Source organism: Peromyscus maniculatus, chromosome 21 (assembly GCF_049852395.1).
Source record: "Peromyscus maniculatus bairdii isolate BWxNUB_F1_BW_parent chromosome 21, HU_Pman_BW_mat_3.1, whole genome shotgun sequence".
NCBI classification, from domain to species: Eukaryota; Metazoa; Chordata; class Mammalia; order Rodentia; family Cricetidae; genus Peromyscus; species Peromyscus maniculatus.
This window is the reverse complement of record NC_134872.1, coordinates 25,858,167-25,880,694: the sequence shown is the minus strand read 5'-3', so window position 1 is coordinate 25,880,694 and position 22,528 is coordinate 25,858,167. Positions and strand designations below refer to the sequence as shown.

General features: G+C 45.8%; 1 protein-coding gene across 1 annotated transcript; it reads right to left on the bottom strand.

Moving 5' to 3' along the window:
* Positions 1-1,606: 1,606 nt before the first annotated feature.
* Positions 1,607-21,789, bottom strand: Kifbp (kinesin family binding protein). The gene is made up of 7 exons (XM_006972727.4): positions 21,311-21,789; positions 18,067-18,165; positions 12,538-12,617; positions 12,093-12,276; positions 9,512-9,596; positions 7,364-7,479; positions 1,607-3,024 (listed from the first exon to the last, which is right to left on the bottom strand). The coding sequence occupies exons 1-7, from the start codon at positions 21,722-21,724 to the stop codon at positions 2,149-2,151; spliced, it is 1,854 nt and encodes a 617-aa protein (XP_006972789.1). The 5' UTR covers positions 21,725-21,789; the 3' UTR covers positions 1,607-2,148.
* Positions 21,790-22,528: the final 739 nt, after the last annotated feature.

The window sequence follows — 22,528 nt, the reverse complement described above, 5'->3', positions numbered from 1 at the left end:
CTAATCCAATTGGCCAGGCCTCTTGCTAAAATTCCATGAACCATTGCACCTAGAATAAAATGCAAACTGTCCCCAACCTACAGAGCTCCTCCTCCTTCTGGTGTCCTCCTCCTCCCGCACCCCGAGTTCAGGTCCGTTCCTGCCACATCTTCTAAAGTGCCAGGCTCCTTGCAAGCTGTTCAGCCTAGCACCCCTGGAACACTCCAATGAAGACTCTATGGATTCTTTTTCATTCAGTTCTCCACGCTGGGTCTCTACCTTGTCCAGGCCTTCCAAACCAGCACAGCTAAAGAGCACTCCTTCCCACAAACGATTGCATCAGCACTGGATTTTCCTCACGGAGCCCCAGGTTCCTTGTTCTCTGTTCATCTGCTCTGTGAGCACAGGGCCCTGTTCTGCTCACCCCGTGTCTCATGCGAAGAATGAGGACAGAGCCTGATTCACATGCACTTGAATGAATTTCACTGGTGAAACTCGAACTGAACCCTCCACACTGACTGCTAGTCACAGATTTGTTCCCCAGCAAACCGAAAAGCACAATGGGTATGTAAATACACACCCATGAGAAACGTCATGGAATCTTAGGATTAGCTTTAGGATGTAAGTTAATAGGTAAGCAAAGGCAGGCACAGGGCTATTCTCTACAGCAAATCTTACAACTGATCTGGACTGTGAGCCGACATCCTCCTTTCCTCCTTCCTGGATGCTGACTGTGCAAGCCAGCTCCTTGCCCATGCTAGGCAAGCGCTCCAACCACTAAATCACGTCCTCAGCCCTGAATTCTGCATTTCTTTAAATGACCAACACATATGAACAATGTCAATTTTTATGACAATTATGATGTGGTTTATAACTACAGCGGGACTCTTTGATAATAAACATGATCAATATGTTTTTCTTTTCTTTTCTTTTTTTTTGGTTTTTCGAGACAGGGTTTCTCTGTCTAGCTTTGTGCCTTTCCTGGAACTCACTTGGTAGCTCAGGCTGGCCTCGAACTCACAGAGATCCACCTGGCTCTGCCTCCCGAGTGCTGGGATTAAAGGCGTGTGCTACCATCGCCCAGCCAGTACGGTTTTCTATTTAAATGTTTCCTCACTGTGCAACGCTATTAAAGAAATATTCTTTTGAGGAAGGAGACTGAGGAAATGGGAGGGGCACAAGAGAAGGTAATAGGAGTGAGTATAATTGAAATACATTATATATGTGTATGAAAATGTCAAAGTGAAATCTATTATTATGAACAATTAATATACACTAATAAAAACACTGAAATATTATTCTCTGGCTCTGAATAAGCTAATACCTTTAAGGTGACAAAAATAAGACAATTTTTATAAGAAAATGGGTTGGAGAGCTGGCTCAATGGCTAAGAGCACTGGCTCCTCTTCCAGAGGACCAGGGCTGGGTTCCCAGCACCCGCAAGGCAGTGACAACTGCCTGGAACTCCAGCTCCAGGGGAAGCTGCTGCCCTCTGCTGGCCTCCATAGACACTGCAGCTACATGATCCATCCACAGACATAATACTTGGCACATACACACACATAAAGATAAATCTTTTTTTTTAAAAAGAACATTCTTACAAGAAAAAAAAGGGGTAATAGAAATGTTTACTAGTTGAAACAAGTAAATTTATTATGTGCAAGGCCTTTTGTCTTATAATTAAGATAAGCCATTTTACAACATTTTTAATTAACTTAAGTTTTTAGTATTTTCAAAAGGGAAAGATTTATTTAGGAGTTTAAGAAAGTATTTTACAAAGAATGACTACAGGAAGTAACTTTCTGAAATCCGTCACAGTAACAGGCTCTCCTACAGGCACACTCCCTAGTGTTGTTGTGAGTGTGAAATCTAACAAGCACTAGTCAGCAGAGGACCTAACAGTTAGAAATTTAAACAGGAAAACGAGCGCTCGAAAATGCAAAACACCTGTCACTTAGCAAGGCAATTTACATAATTAGGTGTAAATTATTAATGAACTTTATGTTGTTAAGGTCCTAGCACAGCCTCAGGTACCTGACTGCACCTGAAGCTCAGCGTGCACTCCTCTAGCTCTGGTGTGGAGGTGGTCATGGAGCTGGGCTCGCTCACTAGGGTGGATGGAGGGGGAATTACTCCAGGTTGTATGTTTCCTTTCCTTTGAACCAAGGCTTAAGTCAGGGCCATCTTGGTTCTGAATCTCTCCATTTTTGTTGGGAGAAGACTGACCATCTCTTTACTAAGTTCTAACTCAACTTCTATTTCCTGGGCAGCCTCGGGGTGAGTTTCACAGTAATCAACAATAAACTTGTAATGTTCCAAAGATGTTGCCAAGTTTTCTAGCTCCTTCTTGGGGTCTGCAGTGATGATTCTGCCATAAAGACGAGCTACTCGGAACTTAGCTAACATGGCAGGGCGGAGGACGTCCTCCCCGATGTGCTCAGGAAATACTTTATTTGGGTCCCTCAGAGAGTCTAAGAAGAGCTGGTAGTACTTGAGTGCAGACTTATTTAGGCTGTTTATTTTTTTCACAATGTGTGAGTCAGGATCCCTGAGCTTGTCAGCAATGGCAACCTTCAAATCCATCATGTCATAGTAAGTGTGTGCGATTTCAAACTGAATCTGCCTGTTGACCAACAGATAATACTGGGGATTCAAGTCCACAATCAGGGGCTCTAACATGGCTATTCTGCGTTTGTGCATCTTGCACCGCCTCTCCATGTCAGTCTCAAAGAATGCGAGCACCTTGAACAGTGCACTGTGGTCTTGGACAACTTCAATATGGTCAGTAACATACCCATCAATCTGGAAGAACTCTTTTGCCTCAAACACATAGTGTTGACCCAGTAGGAAAAGTTCCCTGGCTTCTTCAAAATCTAACGGTCTCAAGTATCTCACTTTCTCCTCCACTGCAGAGATGGCGTCACACAACTCGCCGGTTCCAAACTGTACAGCCCGCTTCCTGATGCTCTCCTCCTCATCAAGCTCCTTCTTCCGTAATGCTCTGAGTTCCGACTGCTTGTCAAGATCAAGTTCTCCAATGTTGTCCTAAAAGAAAAGGAGAAATCGCAGTCAAGTCAGGCAGGATACTCATCTGCTGGGAAATAAAAGCAAAGAGTAAAGCTCAGCCAGCTATGTGGTGGAACACACCTGTGATGGCAGTGTTCAGCAGGCAGAGGCAGGGGGACTGCAGAATGGAGGCCAGCCTGGGCTACACAGCATATTCCAAGCTGGCTGGGGATACACAGCAAGGCCCGGTCTCAACAAACAAAGACTTGGGGCTGGAGAAATGGCTTTTTTGCAGAAGACCTAGGTTCAGTTCTTAGCACTCACAACCACCTGTAAGTCCAATTCCAGAAGATCTGATACCCTCTTTTAACCTCCATGGGCACCAGGTGCACACGTAGTACACAGACGTACAAAAACACTCATATATGTAAGATAAAATAAATAAATCAATTATTTGTTCATTTGTTTGTGTTTCGAGAGGAGGTTTCTCTGTGTGGTCCTGGCTGTCCTAGAACTCTCTCTGTAGCCCAGGCTGGCCTCCAACTCACAGAGATCTACTTGGCTCTGCCTCCTGAGTGCTGGAATTAAAGGTGTGCGCCACCACCGCCCAGCTCAATACTTTTTTCTCTTCTCCCCCGACTGCACCCACACACCCCTGCCCAGTCTCTTGTGGTAAAATCTGGCTGCAGACTTGTTACAGAGCCAAGGATGGCCCCGAGCTCCCTCCAGCTGTAGCATCACAGCCTGTCCCCCACACTTCGTTTACGCAGTGCCGGGGAGTGAACCCCTGGCTTTGCGCAGGCTAAGTAGGCATACTGACAACTGAGCTACATCCTCAGCCCACACAATGTCCTGTCCTGACTTCCATTTTCCAAACGGTCTCCTTTTCTCAAAACACATGCTTCTGCATTTGTTATTTTTACAGCTTTATAAGCTCTATATTATTACAGCTATAATTACTATATTTCAGTTTTTACAAAGAGAAAAACAAAGTACAATAGCCAGAAAGTTTATGTGTCTACAGGTAATTTACTTTATATTTCTTCTTTGTGTCTAGGAACAAGAGTCCCATGTAGATTAGTATGAATGATGAAGATAAAGTTAACATTTAGTGAGGACTTAGTAGATTTCAGGTACTCTTTTTTTAAAATTAGACTTATTTAGGTGTGTGTGTGTGTGTGTGTGTGTGTGTAGGTCAGAGGACAACTTGTAGGAGTTGGTTCTCTTTTACTGTAATGTGGCTCCTGAGAATCAAACTCGGACTTGGTGGCAAGCACCTTTACCTGCTGAGTCAGCTCATCAGCCCTGGCTTAGACACTCAGATCCTTTCTGAGGCCTTTAGATATGTTAACTCTCACAACAACAGTACTAAGCAGGCACTGACATGTCTGTCTTCCTTATGAGGAAATTGAGGCAGAGAGACATTAAGAAAACTACCAGAAAAGCCAGGCAGTGGTGGCTGCTTTAATCCCAGCACTCTGGAGGCAGAGCCAGGCGGATCTCTGTGAGTTCAAGGCCAACCTGGTCTACAGAGTGAGTTCCAGGACAGCAAAGGCTACACAGAGAAACCCTGTCTCAACAACAACAACAACAAAAAAAAAAAAAAAAAAAAAAAAAAGAAAGAAAGGAAGGGAAGAAGGAAGGAAGGAAGGAAGGAAGGAAGGAAGGAAGGAAGGAAGGGTGGGTGAGGGATGGATGAAGGGAGGAAGGAAGGAAAGAAAAAATTACCAGAAACACAGAGCTACAGGCAGAGCTGGGCTCACATCAGAGCTCTGGAGCTAAGCTCCTTACTGTGGCTGGTTCTATATCTACACTTAACCACTGCACTGGCCATGTCCACACTTAACCACTGCACTGGCCATGTCCACACTTACCCACTGCACTGTGTCCACACTTACCCGCTGCACTGTCCATACTTAACCACTGCACTGTCCACACTTAACCGCTGCACTGTCCACACTTAACCACTGCACTGTCCACACTTAACCGCTGCACTGTCCACACTTAACCGCTGCACTGTCCACACTTAACCGCTGCACTGTCCACACTTAACCACTGCACTGTCCACACTTACCCGCTGCACTGTCCACACTTAACCACTGCACTGTGTCCACACTTAACCGCTGCACTGTCCATACTTACCCGCTGCACTGTCCACACTTAACCGCTGCACTGTCCACACTTAACCGCTGCACTGTCCACACTTAACCACTGCACTGTTCACACTTAACCACTGCACTGTCCACACTTAACCACTGCACTGTGTCCACACTTAACCACTGCACTGTCCACACTTAACCACTGCACTGTCCACACTTAACCGCTGCACTGTCCGTGTCCACACTTAACCGCTGCACTGTCCACACTTAACCACTGCACTGTCCACACTTAACCACTGCACTGGCCACACTTAACCACTGCACTGTGTCCACACTTAACCACTGCACTGTCCACACTTAACCACTGCACTGGCTGTGTGCACACTTTAACCACTGCACTGGCTGTGTGCACACTAACCACTGCACTGTCCACACTTAACCACTGCACTGGCTGTATCCACACTTAACCACTGCACTGGCTGTGTGCACACTTAACCGCTGCACTGGCTGTGTGCACACTTAACCACTGCACTGTCCACACTTAACCACTGCACTGGCTGTATCCACACTTAACCACTGCACTGGCTGTGTGCACACTTAACCGCTGCACTGGCTGTGTGCACACTTAACCACTGCACTGGCTGTATCCACACTTAACCGCTGCACTGGCTGTGTGCACACTTAACCACTGCACTGGCTGTATCCACACTTAACCACTGCACTGGCTGTGTGCACACTTAACCGCTGCACTGGCTGTGTGCACACTTAACCACTGCACTGGCTGTGTGCACACTTAACCACTGCACTGGCTGTATCCACACTTAACCACTGCACTGGCTAGCTCAGTCGGTAGAGCATGAGACTCTTAATCTCAGGGTCGTGGGTTCGTGCCCCACGTTGGGCGCCAGGTCTTGTATAATATTAGAGGGACCAGCCTTAATATTATACATCCCAGGGCTCAGGAGAGAGAACTACTAACGGCGAGGACTATTATCAGGAAATAAAATCTAAGCACACCGAGCTCTATAGTCACCTGCTTTAATTCCTCTGGCATAACATCCTTTATACACAGCTTCAGTTCTGTTCTCATGTCTAGCTCCTTTCTTGCCTGATTTGTCTCTATATTTATCTACTGTCCTCTCTAGGTTCTATCTTAATTCCTTCACCTAGTTCTGTCCCTTCTAGGTTCTCATCTACCTAGTTCTTTCCCCTATCAGCTCCTCTCTCGTCCCCTTCTCTCTCATCTGGCTCTTCCTCACCTTGTTCTTCCCCATCTGGCTCTTCCTCATCTTCCATCTCGTTCCTCTAGTCCTCTCTTTTAGCCCTTCAATCTAGTTCTTCCCCATCTCAGTTTGTTCCTCTCAAGTTCTTACCCATCTAGTTCTTCCATTCTCTTTTCTCTTCCTCCTTGCCTCCTGGAAGTCTCGGTATATATAAAAAAGGAGGGTCCGAGCTAAATTGTGTAAAGCTATTACTTAACGTCCACCTCTCCTAGGCGGTGTCTCCTTGTGGAATTTACCGTAAGTCAGGAGACTTGCATGTGGGCTTTTATCATTGTTAGTCCACCTGGGACTAACAATGGGCACCCACCTGGGTGGTGTTTCCTGTAGTCCTTGAAAGTGGCCAAGGGAGATATCTGATTCCAGAGAAAGCCTTTCCCTGAGGCTGTTCTCCAAATTACCTGGAATGTGTATGTCTAGAGAGTGATCAGTCTACACTGTTAGTCCTTCTTGGGGAGAAGTCAATTGGGAAAGCTATGAAGGCACACATGATTTTCATAACAGAATACAGCTGATAATAACAAGCCAAGTAACACCAAAAACTCCTTGGGATTTGGCTTCCTCTGGAGGAATTCCATGATCCTTCCAGGTAGTGACTTTGCCATAACCAGCTGAGTTCTTATGATAGATTCCTGCGGCCTGCAAGAAGTCACGAAAGCGTGGGGACCCAGATTGGATCTCCAAGACCCATACAAAAAAGCTGAGCATTGTGGCAAGTACTTATAATCCAAGTACTGGTGAGGCAGAGACAGGTACATTCCAGGAGCTTGCTGGCTCGCTGGCCAGCCTAAGCTAATCACCCAGGCCCAGGTTCAGAGAGACTCTATCTCAAAAAACCCAACACTATCCTCTGCTTTTCACAGGCAAGCTTACATGTGCACCCAACTCTGCACACACAGACACCTCAATACTCACACGCTTGCTCACACACACACACACTCACTCACTGTGGGCCGCCCGACAAGCCCCCGGGAGCTGAAGGCGGTTCCACGGACACACCTGCATGGAGAGCTGGGCGTTCTGCAGCAGCGTCAGGCAGTACTTGATCCAGCATCTTGCTATCTCCCCTCTCCTTTGACGGTGGAGCTCCGGCACGTCTCTTTCAGCTTCAGGAGCTAGAACCACAGGCGGACTGTCAGCACGGTCAATGCCTTCTGCCCTGACCACTGTCCTCTGCTCTTCCACTCTCCTGCCTGCACAGCGGCAGACCCTCACTAGGCCGGGAGGAACCCAGTGCCGCGTGCCTACAGAGCCTCCCTAGTTTTCTTAGTTCTTGTCTGCAGGTGAAAACTAAGGTCACAACGTATATTTACTTTTCAGTAGTTTTTTCTTCATATGGTGTGCCACTAAAATTCTGACCCTGCCAGGCGGTGGTGGCACACACCTTTAATCCCAGCACTTGGGAGGCAGAGCCAGGTAGATCTCTGTGAGTTCGAGGCCAGCCTGGTCTACAGAGCGAGATCCAGGACAGGCACCAAAACTACACAAAGAAACCCTGTCTTGAAACAAACAAACAAACAATTCTGACCCTATCATATACTGTTACCAATTCTTCCTATTATGAACAATGCTAGGATACAGATCCCTATACATATATCCGTCTAGAATCTGGACTGGTTTCTAGAAATGGAATTTACTAGGTCAAACAGTTTACACAATTTAAAATATTTTAAATAAAAACTGCCAAATTATTTTTGACAAATGCCATACCCAACAATATTTTTGTATGCTGACAGAAAGCATGTGGAAAACAATGTCATTTCTCACCTTTCTCCATGACCTCTCCCTCTGGGCTAGAATCAGCTTGCCTAGCACACGTAAGGCCCTTGCTTCAATCCCTAGTATCACATACACACAAAGAAGTAACCACACAAAACCTCTACAATTAGGAAAGAGTGAGGAGACAGCCCTTACGTAAGTGGTATAATGACCAAAATCTCAACCATGGCAAAAGACAGCATCACACAAACCCTACGCAATAGAAACTCTATGTTGCAACTAGCCCGTGTTCGTCAAAATGTTCTGTGATGAAAGGGAAGGAGAGGCTGAGGAACTAACTGCCCCGAGACAGGAGGACGAGAGACTCGGCTGCTGAGGGCAACATGCAGTCCTGAGCCGTGTGCTACAGTGCTAGGAAAACATCGCTGTGAAGGACGGCAGAGGGCAGCTCATGGCAGATACGCACTGCAGACAGAAGTCTGTCTGTCTGTCTTGGTGTTGCTCTTCCTGCAGCTGCTAACTGTCCAGAGAGAGAGAGACAGACAGACAGACAGACAGCGTGTTTTTGTTTGTCTGTGATAGGGTTTTACTCTACTGTCTGGGCTGGCCTGAAATTTGTGGCACCCTCCTGCCTCAGTCTCTGAGGTGCTGGAACTCCAGACATAAGCCATTATGCCTTGCTGGAGATATTCTCATTCTTACGAAAACATGTATTAAAGTATTACAGTCGTAAGAAGCCTATAAAACCTCCTCTCAAATGGGTCAGAAAGAAAAATGAAAATAGTGATAAATATTGAAAGTGATGAATTTAGAAAAAGGCATATGGTAACTCTGTTCTTACAATTTTTCTAAAGCTTAAAACAGTTTCAAATTTGAGGGCTTCATGGTTAAGAGTTCTTGGTGCTTTTGCAGGACCCTGGTTCTATTCCCAGAACCCACACTGTGGCTCACAACCATCTTAACTTCAATTCCATGGAATGAGACACCCTCTTCTGATCTCTGCAGGCATCATGCACACATGTGGTACACATACATACCTGTAGACAGAACACTCATACACATAAATCAATCTGAAAAAAGAAAACTAAGTTTCAGAATTTCACACAGGTTTTTGTTGTTGTTGTTTTTTGTTTTGTTGTTTGAGACAAGGTTTCTCTGTGTAGCTTTGGAGCCTTTCCTGGAACTCACTCTGTAGACCAGGTTGGCTTCACACTCACATAGATCCGCTTGGCTCTGCCTCCTGAGTGCTGGGATTAAAGGCGTGCACCACCACCACCCGGCTTCACCTAGGTTTTAATTATATAGTAATCAGGGTACACACTGGTAATTGCAGTCCTTAGCTAGGCAGGAGGATCTTGAGTTCAAGGCCAACATGGGCAAGATTGTCATGGTGAGAAACTATTGAATGAAATGCACATACAAACTTACTGTCTTCTGTAGCTGGGATTTTTCCAGTTTGAGCAAAAATAACATTAGCAGCAGACAGACAATGTCTGGCTTCCATAAAGCAGAGCTGTTGGGAAAATAAACAAGAACAAGTGTGACTATGACAAAGCCTTGTTTACAACTAACGGTATCTATTAACATTGGAAAGCTATACTATCAGGAAAAGTACCCACTAAAGGGGTCCTGTAGTGTTGTTGCTATGGAAACAGTATTAGGTTAGAGAATAAACTACCAATATCCCACACTCCTGATCCTGATCCAAGCTGATGGAAAGATGACTGAAGACTGACGTCCACTCTCCTCCTGCGACCAGGAACGAGGAGCAGTCTATAATCCAACCTCCTCACCATACCCTCAGGTCCAGCCCAATAGCCTAAGGCCCACATGCACATTTCATTCTTAGACCATTCACGCTGTGCCAGAGAACTGAGGACTCGTTCCTGTCCTTTAAACCTTTAGAGGGAGGTGACAAGACAGTAAGGCTCCCCATCAAGTTTTCAATCAACAGATTTCTAGATGAACTTTATGGAACTACTTCGTCAATACTCATAAAGAACTCAGAATTCAAATCTGGGTGCAGAAAACTTCTCAAACACTTCAAGAACATCTCTGTGTTAAACACCAAATACTTGTCATTTGTCATGCAAAAAGCAGGATCACCCCGCAGAAGGAAGCCTAAGTCTACCCTCTAAATGGAAGCCGCCCCCATTAGAGAGAATGTCAGCTTCATATCAGTAAGTTTGAAAGACTGGTTTGGTTGGTAGAACTTCAACAGTAATACCTCTCGCCTTCACACTGAATTCAGAGTCATTGTAAAGAACAGCCGGGTACCACGGGTATCAATAGTCCAGCAGCATCCATCACTCAAAATGTTGGTATGAAGCCCCCAACCATACGACAGTTAGAGCTCACATGAAGAAACATGACTGGCCATCTACAGTGTCTTAACCATCATTACCACTTTGGCTCTGTCCAGACTGTCTTCCTATGAGCAGCCACTGCTAAGGACAGAGACTGCCTTGTACCCTGCGGGTAGCTGGTAAATGTGGGACTCGAAGAGCAGCAAAACCCAAGCAGATGGAGATGGTGACAATACAGATGGCATCACTTTCAAACACAGTTCAAATCTCTCTTTTCGTGACAGAACTTAGTTGGGTGTGATGTGGGGGGAAAAAAAGCTGTGGGTACAGGAGAGACTCACAAAAATGACCACATGCTCCACAGAAGTAACGTTTAACAACTTCAAAGTCACACGCTCACTCTTCAGTCTTTCGGTACGATGAATTAAAACCATACTGAACAAGGAAAATGAAAGTTGCTAAACAAAACAAACAAGGGGCCCCAACAGCTAGAGGGAATAAGGGGGGGGGGCAGCTCTGCATGATGACCAGGATGAAATGGAGGCCCAGGAGTTCAGTCTGACTGAATGCAAACAGCCTTCCTTCTATGCTTGATCACGGAGCAAACTTCTAGAATATGCCACAGTCACTCACCACTGCCCTTTCTCTCCCGACAGTTTTTCTGAGTGACACTCTGGGGGAGAACACTCTAAACACAGGCACATTTACAGAACCAGAGAGCAGGCTAGGTAAGGAAGAGGCTGAGGGTGGCGGCAGGCCATCAGAGGAGAAAGAGGGATGCTGACGGCTGAGAATTCCAAATGTCAGAGCTCCGGGAATCAGAACTACAAACAGTTTCTGCTGCCGGACATGGTAGTGGCACACGCCTTTAGTCACAGTACTTGGGAGGCAGACGCAGGCAGATATCACTGAGTTCCAGGCCACCCTGATCTATATTGCAAGTTTCAAGCCAGGGATACAGAGTAACACCCTGCCTCCAAAAAAAAAAAAAAAAAAAGATGTGTGTGTGCATTAGAAACTAAAGTACTGGGGAAAAAATGGGTATACTCAAAATACAATACAATGCTAAGTGATTTGGACAAGCAGCTATGAAGTCCAAATTTGTCTCTACGGGGCAGTTCCAAAGTATGTCATAAAACCTGGAACTCTAGGACTCAGCACATATTTTCAACATCAAACATGATTATTAGAGAGCAGCTAATTCTGAAAAGCAACTGAAACACATCACATGCTTTTATCAAAGCCCACATTTAACCGTCAACTTCCTTAGACAAATTCTCATAGTTGTAAGATTAGTATTGCATGAAGATAAAAGTTTTATCTCTAACAAGATAAAAATCTGCAGTTTAAGGTAACACAGAGCAAAAGTGAAATGAAAGTGTGCTAGCAGCTGAACAGAACTGATGGCAGGTAGCCTGTCACCCGAGGGACAGCAATGTGTCCCGGCATGAAGACATCAGCACTTCAAAGAGTGGGGGAGGGGAAAGAACAGGGAATTCTCTAACAATCACTGAAACATCATTCTTTTTTAAAGACTCCAAAGTCTTCACGGGACAGAGCACTCCAACAGTGTCCTGCCAGAGCGGCGGGCTGCGGTCTACACCGGGTTCTACCGTCAGATCCAGCGACCTGCTCTGACGGCGCTACCGGCCTTGTCGCCTTCAGGCTCTGGCAGGGCTGCCCAGAGCTGCTCTGGGACCGACCTTATTGATGTAGAACTGCGACAGTGTGGCAGCGTTGATGGCCCACTCCATGGGGTGGTAGGCATTGTGCTCAAGCTGGCGCTTCAGAGTGCTGTGGCAGTAATGAGCGGCTTTCTCGAACATTTCCATGTGCTGGTAGACTTGAGCCAGGTAATACAGGTTGTGAGTATAAACCTTCTCAAATCTGTGAAGGAAAAAAAGGGACTTACATAACGATTTACAATTTATAAGGAAATTTCATATATATTTGAGTTGAGCTTGGCCCTTGGATCTATCTGGGTCTCAGAGTTGAACAAAGTCATGTGACTTCTAAGTGACAAAAGGAAGTCTTATGCACATTGTATCCTGGGGGAGCGCCATGAACGGTACACACCATGTGTGCATTCTTAAGCAAGCACCCAGGGAGACTCTGGGTACACACACCGGTGGTCTCTATGAGACTAACCTTTTGGATCGCTCTTGTTCAGTAAGTTTCTCTTCTTCAGGAAGGAAATGCTCAGTTGGGTCAAGCGGCGGGCTCCCAATCTGTGGTTAAAGAACAAAGCTCTTTCAACTTTAAACACAAACCCTAAGCGCTCTCTTGTGGAGGGACTGGAGAAATGACCTTTGTCTGGGACAAGCCTCACCATGTGACTCTGTCGCTGGCAGATGCATTTTTTATTTTTTTTTTTTAAAGATAGGGTCTTCGGGCTGGAGAGATGGCTCAATGGTTAAGGGCACTGGCCACTCTTCCAGAGGACCAAGGTTCAATTCCCAGCACCCACATGGCAGCTCACAACTGTCTGTAACTCCAGTTCCAGGGAATCTGGCTCCGTCACAGACATACATGCAGGCAAAACACCAATGCACATTTAAAAAAAAAAAAAAAAAAAAAAAAAAAGCAGCTCAAGCTAGCCTAGAACACAGTATGTAGCCCAGGGTGGCCTCAGAGTCCTAGCGATACCACTGTCTCCATATTCTGAAGGCCAGAACTACAGGTATAATGCATCATATCTCGCTTTAGTTGAATAAGTATTTTGAATACTGTTTTGTCTACTAAAAAGGCTCTTTAAAAACCTAGATAAGCCTGGCAGTGGTGGTGCATGCCTTTAACCAAACCCCCATCCTCCACCCCAAAAAAACAAACCAAAAAAACCTACATAAGTTTAGAGGGGGAAAAGAGAAAAGGGAGAAGTGATATAATTATGTTATAATCTCAAAAACAAAAAAAAACAAAAAAAACAAAATAAACTCCAAAATACAGAAACAAAAACCACCCTGCTGCCAAGCCTGAGCACCTGAGTTTGGTCCCCAGAGCCCACATGGTGGAAAGAGTATGTGCACGCGCACACGCACAAATAAGTAAATATAATAAAGCAGAAAACATACATAGGCATAAAAATAGTGATTTATATCTTCTTGGGTAACAATTTAAACTGTCACTACTAATGAAAATCAACTCAGGGAAACAAGCCAAGTGTTTTTTGTTTTTTTGTTTTTTTTGTTTTGTTTTTCAAGACAGGGTTTCTGTGTAGCCCTGGCTGTCCTGGAACTCACTCTGTAGACCAGGCTGGCCTCGAACTCAGAGGTCCATTAAGTGTTAACATTACTTTTCAACAACTAAATAAGGAGCAGTGATCACACAGCTCACCGTCTTAGGAAAGCCAATCTCTTACGCTGTTCTCTTGTCTATGACAAGTGGGAGTCCCAGCACCTGACCTCCTCAGGCTGTCAGGATGACTGCACTACTCTCCAAGATCCATTACAACAGGAAGGCTTCGGTCTGAGTATAAATGTTGACCCTTTATGAGGGCAGTCCCAGCTACAAGTCCATCCTTGCATCTTGCTATATCGTTTTTTGTGGTGCTTGGGAATTAACCCAGAGTCTAGCACACGCTAAGCACATCATATATCCCTTGAGCTTTGCCTCGGCACCCCATCCTTGCTTTTAACTGAACTCATCAAGTTCCCAAGGACAGCAATCCTTTCTACAGAGAATTGATCAGCCTGACACAGCACAGTCACTTGAGAGAGGCACTGGCTGGATCAGACTGGTCTGCAGGCGATGATGTGGACTATTAACTGGTAATAGGAGGGTCCGATCCGCTCTGGGACAAACCACTCCCTGGCCAAATGGTCCTGACTACATAAGAAAGATAGCTGAGCAAGCGAGCAAACGGCATTTCCCGTGGCTTCAAGTTTCTGCTTGAGTTCCTGCCCTGATTTCCCTCAGAGACAGACCTGGACGTATAAGACCAATAAGCCCTTTCCTTCCTCAGTTTCTTTCAGTCGGAGTGTTTTATATAGCAACATTACAACTCCAGAGACTAAAACCGTAAGTTGGGTCCAGGTGGTGGTGGTGGTGGTGGTGGTGGTGGTGGTGGTGGTGGTGGTGGTGGTGGTGGTGGTGCTGCAGCACACCTTTAATCCCAGCACTCAGGAGGCAGAGGCAGGCGGATCTCTGTGAGTTCGAGGCCAGCCTGGTCTACAGAATGAGATCCAGGGCAGGCACCAACACTACACAGAGAAACCCTGTCTCAAAAAAAACAAAAAACAAACAAACAAACAAAAAAATGAACTGTAAGTTGGGAAGGAAAGCCAAGGCACACAGCAGACAGGTCCTCTTCAGAGACTGCAACAATCCTGAAGGTGATTCAGGAGGCTTTCCCCCTTCTAGCTAATGGAATTACATGCCTCATTCATGTATATAATTCAGTTAGTCTGCTTTTTTTAAAAATGTATTTATTTTATGTATATGAGTGTTTAATATCTGTGCCCCACCTTTGTGCCTGGTGCCCAGTGAGGCCAGAAGAGGGTGTCAGATCCCACAGAACTTGAGTTGAGAGCAGTTGTGAGTGGTGGGTCCTCTGGAAGAGCTGATCATGCTTTGCTGAGCTATCTCTCAGGCTCCCTGCTTTTTCTGTTTGGTTTTGGTTTATTTTTCAGACAGGAACAGGTTCTTGTGGAACCCAAGTCGACCTTAAACTTTCTACATAACTGAGAATTGACGCTGCCTTGGTCCTCCGGCCTCTGTATGCACCACCTCGCCAGACATCATTCACTGCAGGGGCTGCCACACCTCACATGTTACACTGCCAGTCAAATCCATCCTAACTGAAATGGAGGCCCATCTAAGTCAAAGGGTGCGCTATGTGTGATGCTGCCACATACACACTGTTCTGAGGAAGGACCGCAGATGCTCAGCATCCTTACTTTACAGTTCTTCTCTCCTAGGACTTCAGCAGAGAGGTAACAGGCTAAGGCAGAGACAGAAACAGGATCTCTCCAAACTCAAGGCCAGCCTGTGGAACACAGTGTGTTCCAGGACAACAAGAGCTACAAAGTGAGACCCTGTGTCAAATAAATAAAGTCCCTAAGTTGGAGATATTCCCAAGGGGGAAAAATAGGTTTTTTTGGGGTGTGGGTATGGTAAAGGCCTATGATACATATCCTAAACACACATCCTGAAAGTCTGGGCTGGTGTGATTCTGTCTGTTCCAGTCTTTATCTGGTCTCTTATAGGTAGTGATTTTGTTTTCATGGTCCATCAGTACTTCACCCAGGGCCTGGTGCACAGTCTAAACATATCTAGCAAACTAGAGCGGCAAAGCGAACAGGAATGTGCAGTGTAGGGGCTCCACTTACAGCTCATTCTTTTTACTCACTGCCATCATTTTCCTACAGCTCTACAGGAACACTAGTTTTGCATTCTAGTCCAGTCGCACTTACTAATGAAGCAGCAGAATATGTCCCTTAAAATATGGGTGCTAGTAAGGGAGGGCGGCACAGGCCTGGAGTAACACTTGGGAGACAGAGGCAGGAAGATGAGGAGTGAGAGGTCATTCTCACTCTCAGTTACAGTGAGTTCAAGACCAGTCAGGGTTACATCAGAAACCGTCTAAAACCCACAACAAGAAAAGGGATGTCATAGGCTGAATCCCATCTCCACTATTTATTCTGGGTTAATTATTTAATTTCTGGTGCTCCATTTCCTTCTCTATAAAATTAGGACAGCAATTCTCTATAAAGTGTAAGACCATGCAGTTTCAATCTACCTTATCAAGTTACGATTCAATGAGGTATTATTTATAAGTCGCTGATAATCGTTAGGTACTCTACTGTTTATGAAGTGGAACACTGCTCTGATGTCTAACACTCTTAGCCAGAAGTGCCTCACTCACACCTGTAAGATCACCACTCATGAGGTGGAGACAGGAGGACTGTAAATTTGAGACCAATTCTGGCTACACAGTGAGACCTGTCTCAAATTAAAACAACTAGCAATTTATTTATTTATTTATTTATTTATTTATTTATTTATTTATTTATTTATTTATTTATTTATTTATTATTTTTAAAGATTTATTTATTTATTATGTACACAGAAGAGGGCACCAGATCTCATTACAGATGGTTGTGAGCCACCATGTGGGTGCGGGGAATTGAACTCAGGACCTCAGGAAGAGCAGTCAGTGCTCTTAACCTCTGAGCCATCTCTCCAGCCCCCCAACTAGCAATTTATTAATGGATTTTAAAGCCGGTAACTGCAACAGTGATAACCCACGGAAAAACGCTGTGCTTGCTAACATCCTTCATGGAGAAAGAGGGGAGCAGATGGCAGCAGGGGTGGTTTGTTGTCTCGGAGGACTGTGAAGACTCAAGTGAGAATTCCAAGTTCTGCAGAGCCCGTGAAACTGGACAGTACTCCTGAGCATCACCCATGGGGAGCTAGGAAGCCGCAGTGGATCCAGAGACACTCAACTGTGTAAGCTGCATTTCAGATGTGGGTGGAACCATCAGGAGAAACACGGCTCTGCAGCAGGGCTCTCAGAACACAGAATCGCAGCAGCAGCAGCACAAATGTCACCTTGTTAAAAAGCTCACTCCCAGGCCGCAGCCCAGAACTGCTGCACAAGGGCCTGGGAGATAGGTTTTGGTTTAGACAGAGTCTTGCTGTGTGGCACAGCTGGTCTTGAGCGCAAGCTCCTCCCTCAGCTTCCAAGTTGCTGGGAACACAGGAGCCTACAGGGCCTACTGAGGCCTAACAAGTCCTCTGGGTGATTCTGATGTGCACACCACAGTCGCAAACCACAGCCCAAAGATTTCAGATGTACTGCTCGGGTAGCTGGTTTCCCTCAAAGCACTGCTGTCTTTACCGAAAACAAAATAAAATCTGTAGTCCAGACAAAAATGAGCTGGAGATGGCTCAGTGGTTAAGAGCACTGGCTGCTCCTGTAGATCTAGATGGGTTCAGGTCCCAGTGCCCACCTAGCGGTTGCAAAACTATCTAGAACTCCAGTTCCAAGGAATCTGATGCCTTCTTCTGACCTCCAAGGGCACCAGGCATGCACACAGTGCACAGATATACATGCAGCAAACACTCATACATACCAAATTAAATAAATCTAAAACAAGCTAATACAAAAATGTTCAAATGGTATGTCTGGATAACATTAGAGTATTTCCTTTATGATTATATTAAGACTATCTTTGCCATTATGCTCTACCTGAGGATTATTTTTTAAGACCCCAGTCTTCAATATGAAGTAATTTCAGACAGCTCTAAAGAGAAATTCCTGGGGATACTGAAAAATCCCATCAATATCATGAATGGAGAATTCTTGTGTGTATGTGCATACATGTACCCATGGGGGACAAAGGTCAATGTTGCTCAGGTGTTCCTCAGAAGCCAACACCTTGCTTTTTTTTTGTGCCAGGGTCTCTCATTGGCTTGGGAATTGCTGAGCTGACTAGGCTGGCTGGCCCCTGATCTCCAGAGCGTCACCTGTGCCTGAGTTCCCAGCACTGGCATTATAAGCATGTACCACACACCCAGCCCTTTACTTGGGTTCTGGGGGTCAAAGTCAGGCCTTCATGCTGGCAAGACAAGCACTTTATAAAGGAGCCACCTCCACAGCGCATGAATAAGGAATTCTTGTATCAATTCTTGCTGAGTCTCAGTCCCAATTTTAATTTTTGTCTGCAGGTAACATACCTCTTTCATGTACTGATTGTACAGAGCTTCTGATGACTCCAGGTAGGACTGTGCAGTTTCAATCTCTTCTCTTTCAGACCACAGGATGCCCAGGTTATTCTAGAGAACAAGGAAAGGGAACATGGTAACTGAACACATCGGTTAAAGGGACTCCTCGTTTCCTGATAAAACAGCAGCGGGTTTTATTAATGTGGTCCTCTTTGTTTTCATCACTTTGCTTCCTGTTCTTGAGATGAGGTCCTGCTCTGTCATGCTAAGACGGCCAGGGTCCATGTGGCCAAGCAAAGCTGGACTAAATCTTCTAAAACAAACCATTCCTCCCTTTGAGTGTTTATGTCAGGAATTCTGGTCACAGCTACACAAAATTACCTAACGCAAATCTATAAATGAATGCCAGGATAATGACATCTTCATATTTGATCATACTTATGAGACTCTCTTTTTAAAATTATTAGTTCTATTATTTCTAAGGTTGTTATTGTTAAATTTCTAAAAATATTGTAACCGGTTATGACTTATGTACAGAATTACTACTGATATAACTTATGAGGTGTATATGTATATGCAGTTTTTAGGTTTTTTGTTTTTAGACAGGTTCTCACTACATAGCCCTGTCTGTTCTGAATCTTGCTATATAGACAGGACTGGCCTAGAACTCACAGAGATCCACCTGCCTCAGTTTCCTGGGTGCTGTGATTAAAGGTGTGTGATACTACCCCTGGCTCTATGTAGCTAAAGTACAACATATTTACCTTATAGTTTCTTGTTTTGTTGAACTGGGCTCTAAGGTACACAAGGATTAGACTTGCAAACAATGCTACTTACTTATTTTTAACTTTTAGTTATTTTATGTGTTATTTTAATTATTTTGCCTGCATGTATGTCTATGCATTACATGTGTGCAGTACCTGTGGAGGACAAAAGAGGGTGTGGGATCCCCTGGGACTGGAGTTACAGATGATTGTGAGCCTCCATATGGGTGCCAGGAATCCCACCCCATCCTCTGGAGGAGCAGCCAGTGCTCTTAATGACTGAGCCATCTCTCCAGTCCCACCATGAGACATTCTTATCTTAGGAATACCAAGATGTCAAACATGTACCTTAAAATCAATAAAATACAGTAGACAGTACATATATACTCGTTACATTATGTACAGGTTCCTAATACTGTAGTTGAAATAGTGGAATAGTTTTAATGTTTAAGGTTTAAAACCCTTTCAAAAAGCTGTGTGTTGATTTCCATTTATCATGTGTATGTGTTTGTACTGAGATGTGCGTGTAGAGGCTACACAGAGGGGTCAGCTCTCTCCTTTCTACACGTGGGTCCTGGGAACTGAAGTCAAGTTGTCAGTATTAGCAAAAAGCACCTTTACCCCAAGACATCTCTCCAAGCCCTCAAAAGTTTTTAAACCTTTGAAAACCTTGACAGGATAAGTTAATTTTCTTGCTGTGTCAAAATACCCAGACAAAAGCAACTTCTAAAATAAAGGGTTTATTTTGGACCACACTTTGGAGAGATGTAGTTTTATCAGGTTGCGGAAGGCAGGAACCAGGAGCATAACATGGATGGTCTCACCAAATCCACAATCAGTACAGAGAGAAATGCTGGCACTTCCCAAGGGATGCTGCCACCCACATCAGAGTGAATCTCTTTGGAAACGCCCTCCCAGACATGGCCAAAGGGGCATCTCTTGGGTGATTCCTAATCCAGCCAAGCTGCCAACGCAGTCACCATCACATGGGCTCAAAGCTCAACTTACTAAGTGCTGAAGTGCTTTTTGTTGTTGTTGCTGTTTTGTTTTTCCTCTTGGTTTTTAGAGACAGGGTTTCTCTGCGTAGTCCTGGCTGTACTAGAACTCACTATGTAGACCAGACTGGCCTCAAACTCACAGAGATCCTCCTGCCTCTGCCTACCGGGAGCTGGGACTAAAGGCGTATGTTGATAGCAGCTGACTGAGGTGTTGTTTGAACTGAACATCTTATGAATTTCTTTAGCTCACTAATGTATGAACACATAAAATATCCCTGTGGGGGCCACCTACCGGAGCTGCCTGAGCAAAAAGTACGGGCAGTGCTTATTATTATTATGATTTGACTTTTAATTTTATTGAACCATGATAAAAGAACATAACATACAATTTCTAAGGGTCAAGACTTTCCCTTAAGGCCTACCTACTGAACAAACAATTTTAGTCACTATTCCCTGGTTCACATATATGAACTATAGGATGAAAATGTCTGTAAGTCTAAGAAACTAGCCTGACACAAGGGAGTCATACATTATTTGTATTTTTCCCCATAGTGTGGAGATGAAACCTGGAGTGCTAGGTAAATGCTCTACCACTGAACTATACCCAGGAGCCTGGAAAACTTTACCCACTGCTTGAATTTTGAAATGCTATGTTCCTTCAAGCAGAATGTCAGACTTCTTAATAAACCATGCACCCCATAAATGAGACACAGTATTATAAAACATTGAAAGTTGGAAGGAGACATCAGTTTGGACCAGCGAACGTTACTAAAACCAGAGTGAGTCATGGTGGCCCATTCCTGTAATCTCAGCAAGTAGGCTGAGGCAGGAGGATCATGACTTAAGGCCAGCCTGGACTACAAAACAAATCCCTGTCTGAAAGAAAAAAGGGAGGGAGGATTCTAGCACTCAAGAAGACAAGAAGATAAAGTTCAGTGTTGGACACATGAAACCTTGTGGAAACACAAACAAAAAATAAAGTTATTAAAAGGTCTTGAGACACATTACGGGGAATAGGTGGGAATTCCTTGTTGAGCAAACAAAATAATAACGGAGTTGAAGATTTTGGACATTTTGTTTTGAACCAAGATCGGATTATTCTTGCTATCCCTTGTCATTTTCATTCCATTTGAATCACGCTGGATTTTTCTTAATAGAACGAAACCGGGCTGGTCAAGGGGTTGGAAAGCACAGATGCTGATGTTCTGCCCAGGACTAAGGGAGGTGGCAAGTGAGGCTGGAGCGGGCCGTGAGAGCTCAGAGGGAGTTGGCAGGCAGATGGTGGGTAGGTGTTAGGATAAATTAAAAGTGACTAAGCTTCATTCTGCAGCCCAGGCTAGCCAGGAACTCGCAGCAACCCTCCTGCCGCAGCCTCCCGAGGACAGGGATCACAGGCCCGGGGTTCTGCGATGCTGGGGGAACTGAACCAACTGAGACACAGCCCCAGCCAGGAGGGGCTTTGGGACGCCGCCGAGCTCCGCCTCAGCCTCTCACCTGCGCCTGGATGTAGAGCGAGACGCAGCCGAGCGACAGGCGGAAGGGGCGCAGCAGCGACAGGCACCTGACCAGATGCTCCTCTCCAGCAGACAGTTCCTCCGTGTCGATGTGGTTCACGCCAAGGTGGAACTCGATCACCGCGAGCCGCAGCGCCCGCTGCTCCCCGGGGCCCTCGGCGTCCCGCGGCTCGGCCGCGCCCAGGGCCTGGTCCCCGGGCCCGTCCTCGGCAGCCCGCTCGTCGTCGTCCTCGGGCGCCGGGCCCAGCAGCGCGCGCACCTCCTCCAACAGGGCGCGCGCGCCGTACTTGGACTTGTACGGCTCCTTCTCCGGGTTCTTGTGCAGCTCCACCCGCGACAGGGCCAGCGCCGCCTGGAACTTCTCCCGGATCTCTGGCCCCGGGGTGCCCGCCATCGCGGCCACAGTAGACGACCGCCTCCCCGCCCGAGGACCCGACTCCGGAGGCCTCCGCGTTGCGACGACACTTTACGACACGTCGTGACGGTGGGGCGCCGGCCAATGAGGATGGTCGAGGGGCGCGCGAGACGCTCGGCAGCAGCCAATGGGAGGCCGGGCTGGTCGCCACAACAGCCGTCGTCAGGGAAACGAAGCTGTCCAGGAGGCGGCCGGAGCCTTAGGCTGCCGCCCGGCTTGGTGTAGTTTCTTGAGCTCCATCCCGAGGGATGGATGTGGTTTATATAACAATGCTCAGAATTAGAAAAGTGGGATGCAGCTTAGGGGCAGGGCACTTGCCTGCTGGGCATGAGACCAGGGGTGCAATCCCTGGCTGCAGTGAAATTCAGAATTACTGTTAACAGCTAACTTCGCTAGTTCATTGCTCAGTCGGTAGGTAGGGATCGTTCAACATTAGTATATTAGGCTATCACTGCGTTAAAAAAATTATATTTGGCCGGGCGGTGGTGGCGCACGCCTTTAATCCCAGCACTCGGGAGGCAGAGGCAGGCGGATCTCTATGAGTTCGAGGCCAGCCTGGTCTACCAAGTGAGTTCCAGGAAAGGTGCAAAACTACACAGAGAAACCCTGTCTCGAAAAACAAAAACAAAAACAAAAAAAACAAAAACAAAAAATTGTATTTGGAGGGAACGTGTTCCACGATGTGCAGAGGTCAGCTTTCAGGACTCAGTCCTCTCCTTCCACCGTGTGGATCTTAGGGGGTCAAACACAGGTTCTCAGGCTCAGCCTCAATAGTCTTTACCC